This window comes from Drosophila rhopaloa, unplaced genomic scaffold (genome assembly GCF_018152115.1).
Source record: "Drosophila rhopaloa isolate 14029-0021.01 unplaced genomic scaffold, ASM1815211v1 contig_178, whole genome shotgun sequence".
NCBI classification, from domain to species: domain Eukaryota; kingdom Metazoa; phylum Arthropoda; class Insecta; order Diptera; family Drosophilidae; genus Drosophila; species Drosophila rhopaloa.
This window is the reverse complement of record NW_025335059.1, coordinates 8,626,924-8,647,461: the sequence shown is the minus strand read 5'-3', so window position 1 is coordinate 8,647,461 and position 20,538 is coordinate 8,626,924. Positions and strand designations below refer to the sequence as shown.

At 40.3% G+C, this 20,538-nt stretch overlaps 4 protein-coding genes across 4 annotated transcripts; 2 read left to right on the top strand and 2 right to left on the bottom strand.

The window, feature by feature from the left end:
* Positions 1–3,089: 3,089 nt before the first annotated feature.
* On the bottom strand, positions 3,090–4,194 carry LOC108050977 (enhancer of split m6 protein). The gene has a single exon (XM_017132895.2). The coding sequence runs from the start codon at positions 4,108–4,110 to the stop codon at positions 3,898–3,900; it is 213 nt and encodes a 70-aa protein (XP_016988384.1). The 5' UTR covers positions 4,111–4,194; the 3' UTR covers positions 3,090–3,897.
* A 4,288-nt stretch (positions 4,195–8,482) lies between these two features.
* LOC108050972 (enhancer of split m5 protein) lies at positions 8,483–9,369 on the top strand. Its single transcript, XM_017132890.2, has one exon. It carries the CDS (start codon positions 8,573–8,575, stop codon positions 9,107–9,109), a length of 537 nt encoding a protein of 178 aa, XP_016988379.1. The 5' UTR covers positions 8,483–8,572; the 3' UTR covers positions 9,110–9,369.
* A 4,889-nt stretch (positions 9,370–14,258) lies between these two features.
* LOC108050976 (enhancer of split m4 protein) lies at positions 14,259–14,988 on the top strand. Its single transcript, XM_017132894.2, has one exon. It carries the CDS (start codon positions 14,331–14,333, stop codon positions 14,784–14,786), a length of 456 nt encoding a protein of 151 aa, XP_016988383.1. The 5' UTR covers positions 14,259–14,330; the 3' UTR covers positions 14,787–14,988.
* Positions 14,989–15,866: 878 nt separating this feature from the next.
* Positions 15,867–17,178, bottom strand: LOC108050965 (enhancer of split m3 protein). Its single transcript, XM_017132883.2, has one exon. The coding sequence runs from the start codon at positions 16,981–16,983 to the stop codon at positions 16,315–16,317; it is 669 nt and encodes a 222-aa protein (XP_016988372.2). The 5' UTR covers positions 16,984–17,178; the 3' UTR covers positions 15,867–16,314.
* Between the last annotated feature and the right edge of the window lie 3,360 nt (positions 17,179–20,538).

Sequence of the window (20,538 nt, the reverse complement as noted above, 5' to 3'; positions counted from 1 at the left end):
TCAGAAAAATATGATTCTTGTAATAAAACTTTTTAAAATATTTGTAAACAGGCTTCATGTCTTCAGTTTTAAAATCTTTTCAAAGAAATTGAGCCAAAAGTGAAATTTCAAAAATTGAATTTTAATTGAGTTTATTTCCTTAACATATTTGGGTCATAATTTCATAATGTACACATTCTTTTTCATGCACAATACATATATTTTATTTTGTAATGTAGAATTTACAAGATAAATTCTGTTTAAAAAAATGTGTGTTTAAGGTTAGTTATTTTTAACCTTTTCATAAATATCTTTACCATAAAAGAGATTACTCTGTATTAATTTTAAAATTTTTAATTAAAAGTTAAAATATTTTGCTAAGGGCAATAAAACGCATTTTCAATCCTATTATAACGTCTACAGCTGTGTTTGCTGTAAGTCAGTCTTGGCAGGGGATGAAGATGCGATGGTGCAGTGGTGGTGGTGCGACGGTGGTTGCACATGCTGCTTCTCTGTTTTCCTTTCCACTGACATTCGAATCGTGGGAAACACTTTGCCCTCAAGTTTCCCACAAGATTTTTCTCGCTCGTTGGTGTTATAAGTTATAATCGGAGGTAGTGCGAGTCCCGAGTCCCGAGCTCGAGCTCCGAGTTTCGAGCCCTTATGCACATGGCACAGTGGGCCAAACCGATGAAACACATGCGGGAATTTTTGTGGGTGCCTTGGTTGAATAAAGTTTTCAAGGATTTTCCACCTACGTGAAAATTAAGGACTATGGATTTTACGCATCCTGTTATCTACTTGCTGGGTATATTTTGCTTTTAACGATCGTGGGAATGTTAGTTTTGGTATGTTGAAAATGGGATTTTCCAAATCAGGGATGTGTGCAGTTTTAGGGCTCTTCTCTTAGGGATTTCTTGCAGGTCTTGAATCTTTAACTTACGGATTTTTCGAGGCCTGTTCACTACTTGCTACGGTTAATTTCAGAAACTGTCTTGGAGATCGTGGGAATAAGAATTTTCGGTATGCAGTTCTAGGGGTTTTCCGAGTTGTGTGCAATTTTAGGACCTTTGTAAAAGGTATATTTGCAGGTTCCGAATTTACGGATTTTTCGATGCCTGCCTTCTACTTGCTAGTATTTTTCGATGCGTGGGAATCTGAATTTATGGGCTGTTGTAAATTCGTAGGGACTTTTTGCGGAAGGTGTTCCATGTAGGTTTGGTACTTTGAATTTTACGGATTTCCGTGTCCAGTTTTGTACTTGCTACGGATAATTTTCGGCTGCTGTGACGGTGTGTGGGAACCTGAATCTTGGAAAAATATACGGTTCGTGAATGCTAATGCAGTATAATCTGAGGGGTTTTCTGTACATTGATGTGTGAAGCGATGAGAAACATTTTGGTATTTAAGAATTTCCACAAAACTGAGAAATGGAAAATTAATGGAAATACAATTTCGTTAAAATTAAAAAAAAAAAAAATTTGTCACCCCTTAGCAATTTTATGCCGATTTTGAACTCTATTTGAACCACTGTAAATCTGACCGAGATGCTTGTGCGAGTCACGGGTAGGACTGAAAAAACTACCACCTGCCCTTTATTTTATTTAATTTTTTCTTGTCCATCGTGGGCCCTATAGCTGCCCTCTCCCTCTCTCCTGCTGTTGTCAATTATGAATGCTGAATTGTAGCTTCTGTTGAACACTTGGGCCCGGGGATCGGATCGGTTCGTACTGCGCTAAGTGGCATACATATACGCGTATGGTATTCCTGCTCACGTCGGGACATCATCATCGTGGGACCCAGAAAAGGGATGGTTCGATGGATCGACGAGGGACATGCAAACTAAATGACTGTACGGCAAATTGACACACACTAAAGATTAAATGTATCGCATTCGTTAACTATATAAACAATATACGTGGCCGGTTTGAAGAACAGCAGCGCTGCTGTTGTTGTTGGTCTGGCAGGAAGTGTGTGTACGCTGCGTGCTGAGAGTGTGCTGAACAACAAGCCGTTACAATTTTCTGGCGACTGTGAGAAAATTTTTCGAGCTGCACATGGCCAGCTCTCTGTTGTTTTTTCTTTTTTATTAAATAGGGGCAACCATTTGGGCACGCAACGGGGTTGGCTTATTGTCAATGCATCGCTATAATCGCTGCTGCTGCTGCTGTGCTGTTGATGTTGCTGCTGGGTTGGCGATGTTGCTGCCGTGTAATTGAATATGTGTGCGCATGCTTGGCACGCCAAACGCGCGACAGACGCGAGCAGCAGCAAAGAAAAAACAAAAGCTAAAGGGCCCCAACAGAAGCTTGCTGCGCGCCACGCATGCGCAATAAAATCGAATGAAATGCAAAAAAAAAGAGTTAAATTTTTTAAAGCCCGAAGCTTGAGAATCGGCGACAGGAAATTACCATTTTGTGCGGAATGACAGGGCGGCGATTATCATTTGCTGCGATTAGCGTTGATGCCCGGATATGCGGGGATATTGTCAGCATAAGAAGGTTTAGCTTTGATTTGCATTTGGTTTCGTAAGATTTTAAATAGGTGCAGAAAAAAATAATTAACTTTGTTTAGTGACCTTTTTTTGTAAAAAGTCAAATTTAAAAATGTGTTATAATTTTGGATTTAATAATTGATAATTTGGTTAATAAACATTGATCTTTGAAATACCAAAAACAAATTAGATAACCATTGTTTACAGGTATTACGATTATGAAAAGATCTGAAAAATTTGATTGTTATTAGAAAACTAACAAATGTAGTTTTTTTGCCAATTAGTTGGTTTGATTAAGTAGGCAAGGTATCGGTTAGGTTTGGTTTTACCAAATTTGAAAAACTTTCCGCAACAAAGAGTTTTTTTTACCAATGACAATCACCAATCAGTTAATTTTCTTATGTGATTTTATAAAGCTAACAATAGATATCATTAAAGGTTGTCCAAGACATTTGTAAGTGATTTTTAATAATCGGCCTAAAAGATTGGTTGTGTACAACAACTATGTGATTTTCCCATTAATCAGAATCCAATTGGCCTTTTTTTCCTATGAACACAAATAATCAAGTTACCCAAATAGTAGAGATATAATTTTAATTGATTTTCTCATTATGTTTTTATTTATTATAAGCTAATAACATTTATTCTAACCTAACTAGCTTGAGTTCATATCACAAATGTATTTTATTTTTATCATTAACACGTATCGAGGGTCTCCAACTGGAGTGGATGTCTGAGTTGCATCCTTAAGACTAGTTGGATATGGATACTTGTTGCTGGCACGCAACTGAATTCGCACGATCGCTCGGCAGCTCCATTCATTCACCGAATGATATGTTTTGTATTATTCATTCATCCATTCAGTCGTTTTGGTCACATCTAACTACCGGTTTTTGGCCCATGTTGTTGTTGCTTTGGCTGATGTTGCTGCTGTTCTCCTAAGATTGTTGTGGTGGCTGCCTTTTGTTGTCATCGATGCTTTGATTTCTTAAGATGCTATGGATTGTTATAGTTTATGTGACTGCTACTGTTTTTGTGGCTGGTATTCTCATTTTTTGACAAGTTATTGTAGATTTTATTGGCCAAGTTGCTTCTGCGGTTAGTTTAGTGTTCGCTATTGTTGTTAATGTTGCTCTTGTGCTTATCGCTTTTGGAGGTGTTGCTGCAGGCTAAGTTGCTGGATGCTCCTGTTGACATTGCAATAATAATTGCAGTTTGTTTTGCTGCTACTGAATCTTTTGAGGAGTTGCTGCTGTCGCTTTTCTTGTTGCAAATAAATTGACTACTGTTGTTGCTTCTTTCTTTACTATAATTGCTGTTGTTGACATGGCGGCCATTACTAAAGCTGATATTTTTGGTTCTCAGCAGAGTTTCTCTTTAGATTGCTGCAGTTACAGGTGATGTTGCTGGTACTCCTCCCGTTGCTACTGTGAATGCCAATAGAAGCTGCCGGCAGCCGTCTCCAAGCAGATGACCAGGTGCTCCTCCATTCCCGTCTGAGTTTCCATCAACATCCTCTCGTTGGCCTGATTCTGGGCAATCTCCTCCAGACTATCGTACCGTTGGCTATCGTTATGTGAGCTGTTTTTGGCAAAACGCTGCAGCATTTTGGCTAATAAGTTCTTAACTTTCGACATGGTTTTGAGGTGGGTGTGTATAATTCACTTTTTAAAATTGAGTTCTTTACGCGTTGGCTTTCAAATTGCAACTGTTGTGGGCTGATGGCAAGTGTCGCGCTTTTATAGGACAACCCAGGCAGACAACCACCACCCAAAAGTCCAACCACCCAAAACAACAAGTGCCACATGTGCACGCCACATGTGCAAACTCCGCGCAGGAGCAGCAGCATCATCATCTGAAATATCAACCCAACGTTCGCCTGCCACGCTTTTAGCGCAAGGAACACCGCAGCAAGCTCAACACGTGCAGGATAATCTCGTTTTTTCCCCCACTCCTGTCGTCCCTGTTTTTTTTCAACCATCCTCATTTTTTCTGTTTCAATACAGAATAAATATTGAGAGCGTTGAGCAGTTGTGGTTCCCATGGATAAGGTTCGACAGCACAAGGGCCTTCCTTCCCCTATCCTTAGCGTATATCTCGATGTTTTTGAGGCTAGGGGAAAAAGTATCCCACGGTTCGAGTGGCAGCTGTTTGCAATTTAGGCCACAGCCCCGCTCATTTCGTTGCCTTGGTGGTGGTTGTTCCTTGTTGCCGTTGATGTTGCTGTTGCTGTTGTTGCTCATGATGTTGCCCCTTTTGACACATATTGCACTTGCTGCTGATGTTGTTGCTGCTGCCGACGAGTTGGTTCAACTTTGGTTAATTGCTTCGCCCGCCGTTGGGTCACGCGTTTGTTTCCCAATCGCTTTCCACCTGATTGATGTTTGCTTTTGGGCCTGGAAAGCTCAGCGGTTGGCCAAGCGCGTGGCGGAGGACAAGTGCTGCTCCTCTGATTGGGACGCGGGTCAGTCACGTGTTTGGAACACCGCCGATATTTTAATCCTCGTCAGAGCAAGGTGCTTTCACTTGCGGTGGCGTCTAGATAGATTTTTAATTCAACTTATATGGGTTTATAATTTCGAGTGTTTGTTGTCTGTGGGCCGGGAATTGGGAGGTGGGTTTCGCATGAGGGTTGTTCCTTTGCACGAGCTGCGAACAAAGTGGGTTTGATGTTGATTGCTTACGAGGAGTCAATTATGTTTGAATGTTAAATGGTTCAGCTGATTGAGTGGATTGAAATGATATGGAGAGATAAGTGGTGATAAAAAACAGATTTTTTTTAAGTTAATTTAGCGATCAATATCAAAAAACCAAACAATAATTTCAAACTAACTAAAAATAATTTTAAAATATAGGCCAAAAAAAACCAGTAATAAAACAGTTGAGCAAACCATAGTAAAACTTAATAAGCACCCAAACTGGTTCAGGCCCATAACCACCAAACACAAAGGGTCAAGGCCACCAAATTACTTCCACAAATCCCAGTACTAAACCCACCAGCCCTATACCCCAAAGGTCTAAATTAAGCGGGCGCATACGGCGATCATCACAAAAAAGCCCACAGGAATACAGGCGGCTGTTAAAAATCAAAAAAATACCTGAAACATATCAAATCCCGACAACAACCAAAAAAGGCTGAGCCGATCTAAAACCCAACCCAAGGACCAACCCACAAAAAACGACACGCATATTGCCCCAATTAAAAATTTGTGGTCGGACAAACCAAGATGATTTATCGATGGGAACCACAGTGGCCCCAAAAACCCCCACGATCCAAAGTCCTCTATTAAAGCCTAAACAGCAAACCATGGTGGGATGCCCCAGTCGGGTTTCAATACATAGAAAATCCACCCACCAACCCACAAACACAAAAAGCCAATATGGGTTCAGAAAACCCAACCATTCTCACACCCAAAAATGGTTGAACAACAGTCCCTGAGGAACCCCAGCCCAACAAACAGGCACCTTTAATAAAACTTGGGTTTAAGCAAAACAGGAAATTGAAAAATAAATGGTACCCATAACCACAAGTCCAATTGGTAGGCACCCAACCAAATCATAAAAACCACAACATATATTAAATACCACAAACAACTTAACACAAAACTTTCAAATAACCATCTTCTATTATTTTCCCTAATAATTTTAAAATTATTTTAGTCATAACGTTTTTAAATATTGTTTGGTATATTTACACAAATCACTAAAATCAAAATTATTAAACATAAAAAAAAATACAAAAATTAAAATCAAAAATGTGTCATATTTCCAGACTGTATATTTGGAAATCTTATGTACAGTTTATTACCTCAAGATAAGGCAATTACAATAAGAATTTAAAGATCATGCCTAAACACAAGCAAATTTGTTCAATTTAATTATTTTTAATATACAGTTTTATACAAAAATGGTAATGTAAAATAAGTTCAATTTAAAAATATTTGTTGTGTGTATCAATACAAAATTATCTTTGTTTTTATATCAGAAAAATAAACTAAATACTTATAAACACCGCCTTAATTTAAAATATTTAATCTCATAAATAAGAGAAAAAATTAAATGAGAAAAAACGAAAGTAAAAAAGATGTTCGCTCTCCCATCAACTTCTCGGCTATTTTTCCCATGGATGTACATTTTAAGGCCAGAACAATGGCATTAACACCAGGAAGTGACCATTCTTTTCGAAGCTAACTCTGAGTTATTCTAAGCATCCCACGGATTGTGGGCTCAGTGCTTATGTCTCTCAACAATTGTCCACTTATCGTCTGGCTAATTTATGGCTGTGCAAACATTTGCCAGCGACATTTACCTGACAAACCAACTGGTGGTCGGGCATAAATCCCTCAAAGGATTGGATCATTGAAATCCATCCAGTGGCTGTCAGTTGGCTACTGGGGATTCTCACTCACCTTGGAGACATTAATGATTTGATTGCCCATTGACAAGCTGGGTCCTCGGATTCCCCGACTCCGAGACTCCACTCCAATCAATGACAGACGGCTCGTTAAACTTCTTCTGCGGGTGCGTTCGTTCAATTAGCCCATGTCGTAAAGTACAAATAACTATTGCGTACAAGTTCCTTGGAACTTGGAAACTCTGACGGCCTGGCTATAATCATTAAGCCCGCCGACTGGTAGCCGGCAATTTAAATTAAACAATCGTCAATGACGGCGACAAGAGTGAAAAACTAAAGTAAAGCAGGCAGTAATCAGTCGGAACGTCCGTCAGTCAGTCGGGCAGTTAGTCAATCCGTCAGTTAGTCGAGCAGTTAGTCAATCCGTCAGTCCATCAGGCAGTCGGCAGTCAGTCACACGACGATCGCTACTTGGGCTGATAATAAGCGTCGCGCCGGCGCAATAAATGTGTGCCGACAGATAAATGTGTGCCCTCATCTGGTTTTTGTTGCTTCTGTGTATTTACAGCCAAGTGGTTGTCTGTATGGAGTATCTGTGTCTCGGTTTCTTTCCGTGTATCCGTGCCTGTAATCGTAACCATATAAGCGTCTTAAATGGCAGGTGTGCACATCGCGTGGGAAACACACGACGCGTCTCGAGCGGTTCTCACGATATGAAAATCGAGCAAAACAAACCGAAAGACCCCTCAAGACCTCAACAACGGTGACTGCCACTTTCTCGGGATTCGAATTGGATCTGGGATAAGGATTGGGGTTTGCATTAAGGGTTGATGGCACCTAGCATTGGTCCAAGATTTATGGGGAAGCAAGTGATTAGTTAGGGGTCCCAAAAAACCTGACTAGAAAATGTATTTAAGTGCTTGTTTGTAATAAATTGGATATTAAAATTACTTCAATGCAATTATAGGATTTAAGTACTGTATATTCTCAAATTTGTGGTACTCATGCTAGCTTGTTTTCAATTGATCAAAATAATCATTTTTTATAAGTAAAATGATAAAAATAATTAAATTTATTGGTATTATTAAACTAGATGTTTATTTTGGGGTTACTTAGTTCAATAAAGGTAATAAAATAAGTGATTTGAGAAATTAAGGATTAATATAAAAAACATTACGACCCATAGATCCTTGCCTACTGGCAATGATCCTATAAAGGGTCTAAATGATCCTCCCACTTTCCTCTCAAAAAGCCTAAGATCAGTAAGCCACAACATGACAATTACAATTTTACCGAGTTTGATTTTCATTTGCTGGCCCAAACCGAATCAGTTTGTCGCAGACAATTGGGACCAATTCCGTGTACCACGTTCTCACGTCTTGGCCAGCATTTTACGGTTTAATTGCAGTTACAAAGCGTCGCCAGGACCCACACTCCTTGGCTAGACAATTGAAAGGAATAAAACGCAAAAAGGAACCCAAAGAAAAGCAATATGAAAACTCATTCTTTGCACAACGATTTCAGTTTCCTTTCCCACGCACGCACAGCAATAAGATTTACAGATCTCTACTGTGGGTACGCAGGTAGCAGGTCCTCCAGAAAGGACCTTCTCTTCACTGCTGCGGCTGCTGAGGGTATAAAAGCCGGTGCAGTCGAGGAATCCAGCATCATTCGAGCAGCATCCTGCAAACAGTACAGTTCAGCTCAGCTCACTACTACAGAACTCACATAAAATAAACTACAAAATGGCCCCACAGACCAGCAACCAGTCCACTTTCGTCTCGAAGACCCAGCACTATTTGAAGGTGAAGAAGCCCCTTTTGGAGCGCCAGCGGCGGGCCCGCATGAACAAGTGTTTGGACACATTGAAGACACTGGTGGCCGAGTTCCAGGGCGACGATGCCATCCTGCGAATGGACAAGGCCGAGATGTTGGAGGCGGCACTTGTCTTCATGCGCAAACAGGTCGTCGAGCAGCAGGCGCCAGTTTCCCCACTCCCGATGGATAGCTTCAAGAATGGCTACATGAACGCCGTCAGCGAAATCTCCCGTGTGATGGCCTGCACTCCGGCCATGAGTGTTAATGTGGGCAAGACGGTGATGACACATTTGGGGGTGGAGTTCCAGCGCATGCTGCAGGCCGATCAGGTTCAACCCACTACCCCGATTACCGCCCAACGCCCACTCAGCCCCGCCTCCTCGGGATATCACAGCGATGCCGAGGATTCTGAATCTGCCGCCAGCCCCAAGCCAGCTCAAGATACCATGTGGCGTCCCTGGTAATTCGTCATATAAAACATCATCAGCAGCGACTTCGAATCCTGTCTTCCATCTGCAAAATCATCAGCAACATCGAATCCTGTCTTCCATCAGCAACTCCTGCTACAACGAATCATGTCTTCCAATTGAATCGTTAACACTGTGATAACAGCTTTACCTAGATAATAAGCACACCACAAGCTTTAATAGTTTATTAAGATTTAGTCTGTAAAAGAAAACAACAACAGCTTTAATAGTAATAAAAGAAAAAACATAAAACCTAATATTCTGACTTTTTTATTTGCCACTTAATATATTTTTTCACATTATTAAACGAAATCTTTAAAAATAAACATTTTCGTTGAACACCACAAGAGAAACATTTTGTTGGATTGGATTTTCTACAGTTTAAAATATATCTTTTCAATTATTATCAATTAAGTTCGCTTACCGCTTATTTGATTTATTTGTTTTGCGGCTTAACCCATAAGAAAGATACAAATAATAATAAACTACAACACAAAACTGGGTGTAGGTAGGTAGCACCACTTAAATATAATATTAAAAGCCATATTATGTTGACGACAATAGCAACCATCCATGGATATTTCCATAGGAATACATTATTATTTCATTAAAAAGTAACGATCTGCCTTTATGAACAACTTATTAACAAGAGGTTTTAGTATATTTAATTTTATAAAAATAGGTTTAGCTTTGCATTTTAGACAAAGTTGATATTTCATTGTTGTTTACATATTTCGAAATTGAGATTGTTATGATAAATATTTTTGGACATGGATTATGAGTAGTTTCAAAGTACAATTAAAGAAAGTTAATTGAAGTTCAACCATATTGAGTGCATATAATTGACAATATTTACTAATTTGGAGTGTACATTTTAGCAAAGCAATTGTTTTACTTGTATTTAATTTGAAGACCATTTAGTAGATAACTTCATTGGAATATTTTTCTAGTTTGAGTGTAAAATACAAAACAATATCAGAGATATGTTACTATTTTATTGCTTACAATTTGGTGGGACAATTGTTTTGCCAGTATGTAATTTGAAGATCACTTACCCCCTCGTTTAGTAGATCAGTTCGTTAGAATAATTCTCCAGTTTGAATGTAAAAGACACACATTAAGCAATCCCTCCCCCACCTGATGATCGATATAAACAAGATTTGTGCGTGACACCCCAGCTGGGACCTCCTTAGCGGATTGTTAAAGTCCCCCGGGTCCAAGTAGGAGGTCCTCGGGTTGTAAACCCAGACAAACCCCTGGCCAAGTGACGCCTCCGAGGGGCAGAGACAGAAAAGAACCGAGACCTGTCTACGCCTCGATCAACAGCTTAACACTGTGGTGTTGCACGTGTTGCTGGGTGTTATCGAATCTGCATATCCCTCGAACCCCTGGACAGGGCTCACATATCGTTATAGTTTTTTTTTTTTTTTGGTCAGGGGAGGTTCCGGGACCATTCAGTTAAATCGTCAATTACGACCCCTTTTGTGCCCTGCACGTGCGTGCTGAGTGATGGGAGGGGACCGAGGAACAGGATTCCTTGTGGCTCCGATGATATCCTAAACCAACAATGACAATGGCCACCCGATTCCTGGAACTCGCCTCCCGCATATGCGACACACCATCCCACATACTAATTTGTAAACTAAAAAGTAAAAACCAAATATAAAACCAAAGTGCAATGTCTCTGTGTAATTCGATGATACAAAGGACCCCACATGTGTTGTGCATCACCACACTGATTAGAGTCTGTGTTATTTTATCATTACAAAACCAAAGAAACCGCCACGTAGGTCCACCAGATCATATTCGTAAATAAGTATGGGTAATACCCTCTATATTGATTCAAAGAATGTGACTAATGGTTGCTAAAGACTTTGGATCATTCCATTGGTTCAAAACTAATATGAATTTTAAATTCTTTCACATTTATAATAAATTAAAAAAAAAAAATACTTTAAAAAAATCATTTTATGTTTCTGAATCGTTGACTAATTTAAGTCAATGGTGATAAAATTTTTTTTCAAAACCTATCTTTCTTCCTCTGTATTTTTTAAAGGTCATCTTAAATTCGTGTTGGTTTGAAGGCTTGGAATATATTTACAGATTCCTTGTTATTGTTATGCTAAGTGTTGTACACATGGGACTATATCTTTGTATCTCATCCCGTCGATGTAGCTCAAGTGCAGATCGTTTTACGTTCAACGGAATTTTTCGCACGCCTCGTTTGATGTTCACGCTGCTGACCACGGAAAATGTAAACGGAAATACCGTAACAGATTCGGCCAGTTAGCACATCTTCTGGTCCGCGAGGGTGTGGAAGGTCCTGTGGGTGTGGCAAGTCCTGTCCGGTGTAACTGGACCTGCGGAGTTCGTAGGGAGGGAAGACCTCAATGATCGGTGGGCTTTTCCCGCTGCCAATCGATCGCACATGTGTGAAATTTTCACGTTTGCAAGTTGCTCACGTTGTGGCATTATGGGTAGATAAATAGTTGGTCTTCAGATAGATGGCTAGGTGTATGGATCGAGGGACGTGACGTGACGGGGCCGCAGTTTCGACCGTAACACCCTGCTGCGAGCGAAACGAGGTCGTCACGTGTACAAACACGATCGTTCCCACCCCCCTTTGAACATTTGGCTGGGAGACAATGGACTGCCAGGGTCAGGTTGATTTTATTTTTATTTTTCCTCTTTCTCCTCTTTGTGTGCGTTGGGCTAATCTACAGTTTTGGAACCTTAAATGATCGGCCTGCGATAAGAAATCAGTGCACGTGTTCGGCCAAAGATTTCCCTGGAAGATAGAAAAGTGAAGAGGAAAAAAGGCACCACAGTAGTCACCAAAAACCCCCGAAAAAAACCACTGCAGGGGCAGCCAAATTTTTTTGAGACCCCCAGCAGGGCTTTGGTTTCCCATCCAAATAGTTAACTATTTTTATTTGTTTTGGGCCTGCACGTGGGCACACAATAAAATGCAGAAAAAATAACGAACACAAAAAATATCCATCAGAAGGAAAGCTGGGGGCAATGAGTCAACCGAAAAAATAAAGGACCAAAAACACAATTAGATCGACACAATCCGTGCATAATAAGGCCGAATAATGCGGTAGCATGAGTCAACCAAAAGCGATACTAGGAACTGGTTGGAACGTCCAATGCCATAAAGGTCAGTTTCCAAGAAGTAATTCAATAATTTGGGACTGTTGATCCAGCAAAGGATATTGAAATGATTGAAGGCAGCTTTTGTTGAGATAAAACTCAGGGGATTTTATAGAAATATTCTGTCTCTCAATCAAACATATTTTGTACCCTAATAAGAGGTCGGACTTTATAGAAATGGTGTTGCCTCTTAATCCGAAATTTGGTGCAATTTTCTATTGGTTTTGGTACCTTATTGTCTTCTTTAAATGACTTAATCGAGACTTTGGAAACATTATATAAACCTTGGGATCTCGTTGGAAACTAGTAGGACAACGAATTCAAAATAATTGAATTTTCCACAATAAAAGTAGTGCTTATTTAATTGACAACTTTTATCAGTCGATAATTAGTTATGGTTTTACCATAATATAAATTATATTATTAATATTTATTTAATAATTTTGATACAGGCATCTCTATTATTCGCTAAATTATAAATGAGTAAACGTGTTATATAGAGAAAGTATCTTTATGTAATTTATTATAAACATTTTGTTTAACTTTGCAGTATAAGGACTAATAACATTCTAACAAAGGGGGTGGTAAGTCAGTGAAAATTATCTTTGCCCTTTACATAAGAAATTAAAAAAAAATATGTTGATATAAAATTGGGACCGTTAATTGGGACTCTAATTTCTTCGATTAAAAAGCGTACCCAAAAATCAATCCATAGGATACCTTTACCAATGACCCCAACCTTTGAAATGGACTCATCGATTTGTAACCACACCCACCTAGCCAACAAAGCCAACCATATAATCATCACCTCTACAGCAGTTCAATAGATCTGAGATCCAGGACGAACTGTTAACGCCAGCCTACAACTTCTCACCGAAGATTCCTGGTTAATTTGTCCCAACTCACACCGGGTTCCAAATATTTATGGTTAAGTCAAGGGACAATCCATTAAGTACGCCAGAGATACCCAAAGGGAGCTCAAAAACATAAAACAGAAAGAAATCCTGGGAAACCTTGGCTTCAGCGCCTCACGCGCCATCAACGATCCACAAAAAACACAAGGAACCGCACAAAAAAAGGACAGGCGCTCGCTGTGCGTGTGCTCCTCCAACGATGTCCTCGTGATCCTGCTCCTCCTTCTCTTACATTTTTTTTTACACATCATAATAAGAATCGGTCCCCTGCTAATTGTGTGCCATCAGCAACAGAAATTAAAAGCAACTCCTTCGTCGACGATCCTTGTCCTCCGTCTCCATCTCTCTTTTTTTGGGCAACGCCTCGCCTCCACATACAATTTGATAAATTTCAAATTACAGCGCATTAAATGCCTACAGTTCAGGATCCTCGGTCCCTCATCTGGGTACCCCCTACCCCTCCGAATACTCCGGATTGTTTGCCTATTGAACTATACGATCTTCTGGTTTTTGGGCATTAATTGTTTGCCTCCGTTCGAGCGTTGAAAATTGAAAATATTCTCCCACGTTCTCGAGCTGCACACGTGTTCGAAAAATGGAAAAGGGATTTCCCCCGCCCCTCGGCTCCATCATATACCCATCCCGCTCGCACTGCCTACTTAATAAGATAAGTGCACATAAAAACCAAAAGTGATCGGCAGAAAAAGGGAAAAAAACGAATCTCCTTTTCAAAAAGGATCCTTTCGAAGCGAGACTGTGGGAACTGGTAGAAAGTCTCGTTTCTCACGATCCTGCAGCAGGATAAAATTGCCCGCACCTCCAACAGGTGCGAGGAGTACGGCACAACATGCCGTCACACTCCGACGCACGCAGGTTAATGCCGATGCAGTCCCTTTTCGAAAAACACACCTGCCGTTTTTGTTGTTGCCTCGCCGGGTATCCGCACACTGTATAGGATTTTTCGGGACACGTATCCTTGTAGTTTCCCACACTCGGTGTTTTGTGACCTGCTCGGCTTTGGGTTTCTCCACGTCCTGGCGGGTATAAAAGGACGCTCTGCCAGAGGATCAGACATCATTCGAGCTCAACGCTTCGTACAGTACACATCTCAGCTACACATCAGCAAACGAAATTTTTCAAAACACATCATCATGTGCCAGAACAAGAGCAACACCAACACCATGACCATCAAGTCGAACAAGAAGCTGTCCTACAGCGTCAAGAAACTGCTGCAGAAGATCTTCAAGCAGCAGCAGCGCGTCGAGGAGGAGCAAAACCTTAAGAACACACTGAAGGCCAACTCCTTGGAGTCTCTGGAATCCATTGAGAACAGCCGCAATGCCGATCTCGAGTCCGCCTCCATTTGCGCCTCTCTGGAGTCCTGCGAAAACGAGGCCAACGAGCGTCTCTCCCACTCCTGCGAGATTGAGGACTACGAGTTCGAGCAACTGCCCACCGTCCCAGTTCACTTCGTCCGCACCGCCCATGGCACCTTCTTCTGGACCGCCGTCTCCGATCTGCCAGCCGATAACGACCTCATCGAGCCCCTCTACTGCAGCACCTCCAACGAGATCGCCATCCCCCAGGATCGTTGGGTTCAGGCCTAATCAGCTTCCAGCATCCATCATCCAGCAACTATGTCTTCCATGGAATCTCCAGCTTTAATCAACGTCTTCCGTTAATTTTTGACACCATTCCACAAAAATGAACATGCAAGCCGATCAACTCAACTGAAGAGCTTTACAAAAATTGTGATACATTTACTTAACATTTACAAAAAATCAAAATATATATACAATTTAAAAGAAACTACCTTTGTTTTTATTCCCATTTTTACTACCATATTTTTCAGAACAACAAAATTAAAATCACACAACAAATTGTGTTACATTTTGTACAACAAAAAATGTTGAACTCCTTTGTTCCAACAATTTTCCGTTTACAAATCAACACAGAAAATAAATAGGGAGCGAAATCCTTTGTTAATTGGCATGACTCATTTGAAAAACGATCGGACCCTAATCCGATTCGATCCTGAACCTTTTTTGGTCTTATTGTTGATCAATTTACCTGCCAGCAGGTAGTGAAGATCGTCGGGGGTTGTTTGGCCTGTTGATTTTGGCTGCAATTCCAACCAGTTTCGGGCAGGTAGAGAGGATCTGATGATTGCCGATCAGATCGGGTGAAAAACGGGATCCAATTAGAAGAACTGCTTATGTGAATGAATCAGAGCCAAGTCGGCAATGTATTGCATACATCAAGGCTGAAGCATCATCACGCCAATTAAAGGGTAATTTATTGGAGCAGCAAACAAAATGGATTGCTTGGGTCAATGGGAAACCGTTTCATTTGATTATTACGTAATAAGATAGGTTTATTTTCATCATGTATCTGTTTTCAAAAAAACCTAATAACATTTTGAAAATTTATATTAAAAGAAATAACACATTTTGAAAAGTTAAGATACAATTTTGTATGTGCCGTTTTGTCGAAAAAATAATGAAAATAACACATCCTTAGGAAACTCTGAAATACAAATAAAATCCCCAACCAATAAAAAATAGTAAGTGTTTGCTTTTACAATTTTATAGATTTATTTTAAACTTTCTGTACGGAATACACATACTTTTTGATCTCTGAAATTTGAAAAAAAAAACCCCATCCCCAACCAATTAACAATACAAGTGTTTACTTTTGCAATTTTATTGATTTATTTTATTTATGTAGTCTATTTTTGATTTCTCGTTCTCAACTAACCATAAATTAACATTTATAAATTATTTAAAGCTTAATATAGGCTAAACAATGAAGAGAGCGCAACGAACTAATGAACTTAGGAATCGTTTGGAGTAGGATAATAGCGCACTCAAATATATTCACTGATATTGATTGATCATCGTACTTTAGTTATATCACAGTTGAAATTAAACAATCAATTTACAAATTACCATAGTGGGGACTTAGCCTAAAAGTATTTTAAAACCAATCTCAAAATCGATAAGCGAATCGACCTCAATTAACTTGGTACGTTTATGAATTACTTTGGAAGACAACGGATCTTGTTGCAGAACGGTCAATAGCCATTTTTTGGGTTGTGATTATAATGTTAAGGATAAGATCGAAAGTCAGGCCCAATTACCAGGGCCTCCAGACGGGCTCCGAGGCGCCGGACTCCTGCGAGCTGACCGACGCCGTTTCGGATAATGCGTTGCCATCGACGGATGTCACATCGATCAGTTCGTCCTTGCTGGTCAGGAAGGAGCTGTAACTAATGGCGGCAGCGGCGGCCGCCTGTCCATATCCTCCCAGGAGCGGGAATACCAGGCGACCCGAAGATTGCGGTTGTTGCTGCTGCTGCTGTTGTTGTTGTTGCTGGAGCAACTGCGTCTGCAGCTCAATTAGTCGCGTCGATAGGAATTTCATTATCTTGCGGCCAATCTCATCGGTTTGCTGGGTCTGCAGCAGGACCTGCGTAATCTGATCGGCGGCGTGCACATATCCCGAGCGAAAGGACTCCACGTGGGCGGTACTCGTCGAGGTGGGCGGACTGTTACCACCACCCGAAACCACTCCCTGCAGGGAGAGACCACCCCTCTGCTTGAGTTTCCTCATATGATCCACGGTCAGCTCCAGAATATCCGCCTTCTCCAACCGCGTGACATGCTCGCCCTCCTGCTGCAGGCACTCGACCATCAAATCCTTGAGGTCGTCCAAACACTTGTTGATCCTGGCCCGCCGCTTGCGCTCCAGCAGCGGCTTCATCACCTTGCGGTACTGATACGTCTTGGACATCTCCATGACCATGATCGATTGTTTGTCTTAAAGGTTTTTCAAGGATTGCTCTCTTTTAGTCTCTTAACTGCACATTATCACTTCTGATTTGGGTTGGTTTCATATATGGGATTTTATTTTTTTACGAATTTGTTGCGCGTGCGTTGCGCGTTCCACCGGTTGCGGTGCGTTCGACTGGCGGCACTTTTGAGAAATGAGTGGCAAACTAGTTCCCAGCCCTACTTTTATATGACAGCCAGACTCTCCCGGACCGGGGATCTCACTCTCGCAGCCACAAAGCTCCCGCATGATCGCTCGCACACACGCTCCCAGGCACTCGGGCCCAAGATCGAGTTCCACTTCGGCTCTTTTCGGTCGCGGATCGGTAGCCTCGCTCGGCAGCGGCACAAAGAGAGGCTATTGTGGGCCCTCGATGGGGGTTGGACCGTCTGCAGAGGAACCGTGGGCCCAGGATTGTGCACAAATTGGGAGGATTAAAAAAAATGATCCAAAAAAAGTGGTTTTTAAAATTGTAAAATGTTATTTAAATAATATCAATTTTAAATTCGAAGCCAACACTTTAATATAAAATCCTTGGGATGATGTTGAACTTAACACCTGTTGATCGTGACCAAAGTGAAAATAAATGGTATTTGCAACAACACCAAAAATTTTAAAATATATGAAGCACTCTTAATTATCACCTTTTTAATTTGATTTGAAAACGAATTGTTCGTAAGGATAACATATTAAACGTAACTTATTGTTTGCCATTTAATTTAAGGAATATATGTTAAACAAAATGTAATTTCTTGAATATTATAAATATATATATTTTTTAAAATATATTGCTAAATTTGCTCAACTATAGTTTTAATAAAAAATCCATAAGTGCATTGAAATATATATATTTATATATTTGTATATTTCATTGGTAATTTTAAGATACCTCCAGAAAGTATGCTATAAAAAAGGTCAAGGCTATATGAGTATGTTTATAATTATAATATTAAATGTTTTGAAAAATAAATCAGAATCTTAGTAGGTTTTCGCTACTGGAACTTGTTTGTTAAAGACCCATTAAATGTAGACGGTGGACCGAAATATTATAAACAAATATTATTGATCCTTAAAGCTAAAAAATAACTCCTATTTGAAAAAACTAATAGGATTTCAGAATCCTGATGATTGGACAAAAGACAATATTACTATTTATATATATTATTATTAATTAAAATCCAATAATTTCGAACCACGGTACCTGCAGTGGGAGCGAGTGAGAGCGTGCCTCACCGCAGATACAAATGTATCTGTATCTGTGCTTTGGTGCTCTGGCGCGCGTCGTCTTCAATTGATTGCATGGCCAGAGGGAAACTGAGCAGTCGGCAGTCGGCAGTCGGCTTTCGGATTGGATCTCATTCTCAGCGACTGCGCGTGTCTCTCAGACCGCTCCGCCCCCCTCCCCACCTTCCATTCACCCCCCATATCATACTTATTGTCAATGATGACAGTGCTCGGCTCCCATTCGCTGTCGAAGTCCGCTGCTCCGTACCGCTCACACCAACAATGAGACACGAGGGAGCCTACGACTACTGCCTGTGTGAATGTGACTGTGGGTCCCATGGCTGTGTGTAGATGTGGATGTGGATGTGAGTGCCTACTTTACGAGACCGTGGGAAACAGATTTGTCGTGTGTTTCCCACACGTTGGACGGATGGCTGGATTGTGATGCGATCCGATGGATTGCTGAAATGTTGTTGCTGTTGCTGCTGGTTGATTTCAAGCGGGTTGACTGTCAGCCGCCGATGGGGGGCAGTGGGCGAACTGGCAAGGGGATCGACGGGGAGGGGCTGCCTTAACTCGCGCAATTATGTCGCATGCTTGGCTGATGATGATGACTGCGACAACTGCACGGGGGAAAAAGTGGAGTACAATTTGAGGACTTTACTATCGACATTTGAAGCATTTAAAAATATGCTTGGGATATATATAGCAACAAAAGCTTATAAAGCTGATTTTTTTTAAGAAAACCCTTTTTTGGAAGGTAATTGGAGGGTTGTTAGAGTTAAATTCTGATTGTATTTGGACTTGTTAAAGCATTAAACATTTCAAATCACAAATTAACTAATTTCCATTTAGATATAATTTATTATAGCATAACCTTTTTTGGGATAGTTACATAATTAACTTGGATAACAATCTAAATCTTTTATCGACTTATGTAATCTCCTCCTAAACTTATTGTATAAAATAGTGCGTGTAGATAAAATTGTATTTAGTATTGACGGTATACAATAATTTAAATTGACATTACAAATAATGAATCTAACTGATATTATTAAGCATTTCTGTCAGTGTACAACCACTATGATGGCTTTGGGTTGATATTTCGTTGAAGCGTATCGATTAAGTGTAACAGTTTCGCTATCTCGGCGCATTGGGGGTTCCGAAAAACTGTTTTTGCATAGTCCGATTACCAACCCTTCGGTATTTGACGACTTTCGTCGACTTTCATAAACTTTAACATCCGGTTGTCGTTCTAAGATTCTTTTTTCGCCCGTCCTCCATAAATATATTTTTTAATTCGCTGATCTCAGGGCTACTGGTCAGCACAGAGTGTATAAAATGTTGCCTCTTTTTTATGCCCCTTTATTCGCAGCTGGTGTTGGGCTGGCTTTATCACCACCGAGGCAATATGACACTTGTGGTTGGACGCCTCGGAGTTATTTTTTGTGGCCGTGCTTTTTGCCTGGCTAAGCATTTCCCATGATGCTGCAGAATCGCTCTGTTTGTTTGTCTTCTGGCCATGACTTCCGTTAGCCGTTTGGCTTGACTTGGCTTCGCTTGGCTTTCTGCTGACTGGAGCCATAACAATTAAGCCTCTCAAGGCATTTCGATGGTTCGCCTTTCAAGATGCCTCAACTTTCAACTTGGCCGGCACACGTGGCGTATGAGTAATGCGAATATGCAAAATAATCACTCACACACACTTCGATGGACAGAGAGACCGCAAAACCATTTTCGACTAACCTCAATGCACACTAATTGCTTGTCATATATGCCCGTCCGTGTGTCGGTCGATGTGTATATAGTTTTGCACAAAACTTGTTGCCATCGCCGGTCGTGTGAACCAAAAGCTTAAAAGCCAAATAGTTGCTGATGGGTAAAGACAGTGTTGAGGGGTCATCGAGCAGCGAATTTCCGATACTCTTGAAGAAGAAAATTCTTAAGATTGAGAGTTAAAACATATTTTATATTTATATATTTATTTTATACGTTTATTTAGCTTTTTAGTAAAATGTCTATTATCCAAATAAAAATAGCAGTGAATTAAACAATAATTCATTTTCTATTAAAATTCGTAGGATATGACGGTAATCAAATCTTTAAAAGAAAATTGTACATTTTAAATGACAAATGCAACGAGAAAAATATATTAACATTTGTAACTGTATATTTTTATTTAAATTATAGCTTGATTTACATTTATTAAAATTATAAAATTCAATAGAAGTAATTATTATAATGTTACCGAAAACTTAATTTCCTAAAGCGAAATTCCTAATTCAATTTTTGGTATGACTTTTA

Excerpts from the sequence above, each read along its gene's own strand:
- LOC108050977 (XM_017132895.2), bottom strand. The coding sequence starts at position 4,110 with ATGTCGAAAGTTAAGAACTTATTAGCCAAAATGCTGCAGCGTTTTGCC.
- LOC108050965 (XM_017132883.2), bottom strand. The coding sequence starts at position 16,983 with ATGGTCATGGAGATGTCCAAGACGTATCAGTACCGCAAGGTGATGAAG.
- LOC108050972 (XM_017132890.2), top strand. The coding sequence starts at position 8,573 with ATGGCCCCACAGACCAGCAACCAGTCCACTTTCGTCTCGAAGACCCAG.
- LOC108050976 (XM_017132894.2), top strand. The coding sequence starts at position 14,331 with ATGTGCCAGAACAAGAGCAACACCAACACCATGACCATCAAGTCGAAC.